This window comes from Aptenodytes forsteri, unplaced genomic scaffold, assembly GCF_000699145.1.
Source record: "Aptenodytes forsteri isolate BGI_AS27 unplaced genomic scaffold, ASM69914v1 Scaffold472, whole genome shotgun sequence".
In the NCBI taxonomy this organism is placed as follows: domain Eukaryota; kingdom Metazoa; phylum Chordata; class Aves; order Sphenisciformes; family Spheniscidae; genus Aptenodytes; species Aptenodytes forsteri.
Genome location: NW_008796038.1, coordinates 236053 through 239067, shown reverse-complemented (window position 1 = coordinate 239067; position 3015 = coordinate 236053). Strand labels below are relative to the sequence as shown.

The following is a 3015-nucleotide window of genomic DNA, read 5'->3' as shown; positions in this document are numbered from 1 at the left end:
GGTCTGAGGGGCTGGGCTGCCCCGACCAGTCCCCGCCCACCCTTTACCCGCAGATGGCCGAGAGCCCCGGGGACACGGCTGCGGGCGCTGAGCTCGGTGAGTGGTGGGGTGACACGAGGGGGCCTGGGGGGGAGGGAGGAGGATGAGGGAGGAAGGTCCCTGATGTGGGTTTTTCTCCGCAGCCAATGGCCCCCCTGAAGCTGCTCTCAGAGGAGTGAAGAGGTGAGTGTGGCGGGACCCCCTGTCCCTTGTCCCCGGGGATCTGCTGGCCCTTGTCACCCTGTGCCTTGGGGGGTGGCTTTGAGCCCCCCCATGAGTTATCCTGTGTCACCCCGTACCCGGGACCCCTGTCACAGTGTGCCTGGGGGTGGCTTAGACAGCACCGTCCCTTGTCACCCCTATGTGGGACCTCCTTTCCTTGTCACCCCACACCAGGGACCCTGTCCCGTGTTGGTCCATGTCCAGGGGGTGGCAGGGACACCCTCTCACCCCATACCCAGGGTCCCCCCGCCCCTTGTCACCTCATACCCAGAGGTGGCCGCAGTCCCCCATGTCCCCTGTGACTCCATACCCAGGCATGGAGGATGGGACAGGGCCACCGTGTCCCCGTCATTGTCCCTGGCTAGTGGGACTCCATCCCAGGAGGTCTCCCAGCTGGGAGGAACACAATTTTGGGGCTTGGGGGGCTGCTTGGGCCCCCTCAAGGTGCCCTGACAACCTCGTTATACAGGAGAAAACACCTTAATTCTTCTGGGGAAGAGGAGAAGTTCGTTAAGAAGCTGCTCATTAAGCGGTAATGACAGAGGCTCGGGGGTGGGTGGGGTGGGGATTTAAGGTACCTCCATTCCAACAGTGAGTTGAGGGGGTGGAAGGTGGGGCCCCGGGCCTGGGGTGACCCTGTCTCTTGTGCCAGGGGACAACCAGGACAGCCCTTGCCCTTGTCCCCAGGGGTTACTGGGACCTCTGTGTCCTTTGTCACCCTGTACACAATGCTCCCCTGACCCTTGTCACCTCTGTCCAGGGGCAACTACAAGCCCCCCCCCCATCTCATCCCTTGTCACCCCCTTCCTGAGGGTCCCTTGTCTGGGATGTCCCTGTCCCCTGTCACTCTGTTCCTGGGGTCCTCCCCTTCTTGTCCCCTGCACCAGGGAGTGGCTGTGTCCCGGTGTGCCAGGGGGTGACCAGGACCCCCCCTGTACCCAATGCTCCCCTGAGCCTTATCACTGTTTCTGGGGTCCCCCCGTTTTGTTCCCCTGTGCCAGGGGGTGGCTGGGGTCCCCTCTGTCCCTTGTCCCCTTTCTGCTGCAGGGTGACTGGGGGCCCTCCCTGTTGGCACCCCCGTCCTGAAGGGACCAGGGGCAGCCAGCACCCCAAGCCCCAAGGGAATCTCCCCAGGAGGGTTGGGGGGGGTTCCCCCAAAATCCTGAGCCCCCCATGCCCCCCAGGAGCCGCCCCCCCGGGGGCCCGGTGAGCGCCCTCCTCCGCAAGGTGCCGCGGGTCAGCCTGGAGCGGCTGGACCTGGATCTGTCAGGGGCGGCGCAGCCCCCCGTCTTCCGTGTCTTCCCCGGCACCTCGGCCGAGGACTTCAGCCTCATTGTCATCGAGCGGGGGGCGCAACCGCGGCCCCCCATCCCCCTCACCGTCAAGGTGGGTGTCCCTCTGCCCGTCCCCGCCTCCCTCCCTCTCTGTCTGTCTCACCCCTCTCTCCCCCCTGGCAGGAGGAGCAGCAGGAGGCAGCCATCAGGGACACCCAGGACACCAAGCCGGTGGGGCTGCTTCCCGAGCACCCCGGGGTGCTGGGACACCCCGGATCCTCGTTGGGGCTGGGATCTGTCCCCCCGGGAGCCCCCTCCGGTCCCGGGGTCTCCTGTTGCCGCGTCTGCTGTCAGGCCGGTGCCGTGGTGATGTGTGACCGTTGCGAGCGCTGCTACCACCTCGACTGTCACCTCCCCGCCCTCCAGGAGGTCCCCAGGTATGCCTGGGATCCGCTGGGCAGCCTGGGATCAGCTGCCCCGGTCACCTCCCCGGGCTCCACTGATTTCCCGTCCCTGAGGGTCGCTGCTCCGTTGTCCCCGCTGGGCTCCTCTGGCACTGCTAGATCCCCCGGGATCTACTGCTCTCCCCTGCGATCCGCCTTGCTTGGGGGTTACTGCCCCGTGGCATTGTGGAGGATCTCGGGGATCTTCAGGGATCACCCAGAGCCACCAGATCTTTGGGGTCTGATGATGTCTCACAGGAACTACTCATCTCCCATAGGATCTACTGCTTCCTTGTCCCAGGATGGGGGTGGAATTGCTTCCACCCCTCCTGATTCCTTGGGGGGTATCCTCTGGTGTCACTAGATTCCTTGAGTGATCACTCTGGGATCTATCTGCTGCCCCGCCCTGATCCAGTTCTTCTCCAACCCAGAGGTCCTTGGCCACTGCTGGAGCTTTGGGAGCCACTTGACCGCAGTCCACGTCTCTCCCTTGGGTTCTTTTGGTGTCTTTGGGGATCCACTGATCCTTCCTCCGAGGGAGTTGCTGCCACCCAGGTTTTCCCGTCCTTGGTTGCTACTGGATCCTCAGGATTTGCTGGGTTTTTTTTCCTGGGATCTTCAAACCCCATGGACCAGGCCAGCTCTCAGATCCACGCAGGGACCGCCCTATGATCCCTGGAGATCCCGTCTCAATCCTTGTGGAGGTCCGGCTGTTGACCACAGAGCCCTGGGGATCTGCTCTCTGCCATCCATGGAGGGATACACTTCTCAAGCCCAGATCCTCTGGGATCTCCTGGCCCTCATCTGCATTGGGATCTACCTGTTGATCCCAAATCCTGGGGGAACCTGTGGTGTCCGAGCTCCATGGTGCTCTACTCCATTGCTGACCCTCCTGGATCCCTTGTAGGTCCTCAGTCCACCTGGGGACCTACACAGCAACCCAGGTGCCCTGGGGATCTACTGCCCTGATCCATGGGAAGAGTCGCGCATCGATCTTGGATCAGTCGGGACCTCTTTGATCGCTGGGGAGCTGGTAT

The 3015-nt window shown here is 63.4% G+C and overlaps 1 protein-coding gene across 1 annotated transcript in view; it reads left to right on the top strand.

Moving 5' to 3' along the window:
* The window catches only part of TRIM28 (tripartite motif containing 28), a 21340-nt gene that overhangs the window by 14119 nt on the left and 4206 nt on the right, over window positions 1-3015 (top strand). Inside the window, exons 9-13 of the mRNA XM_009285467.1 lie at window positions 54-96; window positions 183-222; window positions 731-793; window positions 1446-1647; window positions 1719-1972. Of these exons, the coding sequence (XP_009283742.1) occupies window positions 54-96; window positions 183-222; window positions 731-793; window positions 1446-1647; window positions 1719-1972 (602 nt within the window). The remainder of the gene's footprint in view (window positions 1-53; window positions 97-182; window positions 223-730; window positions 794-1445; window positions 1648-1718; window positions 1973-3015) is intronic.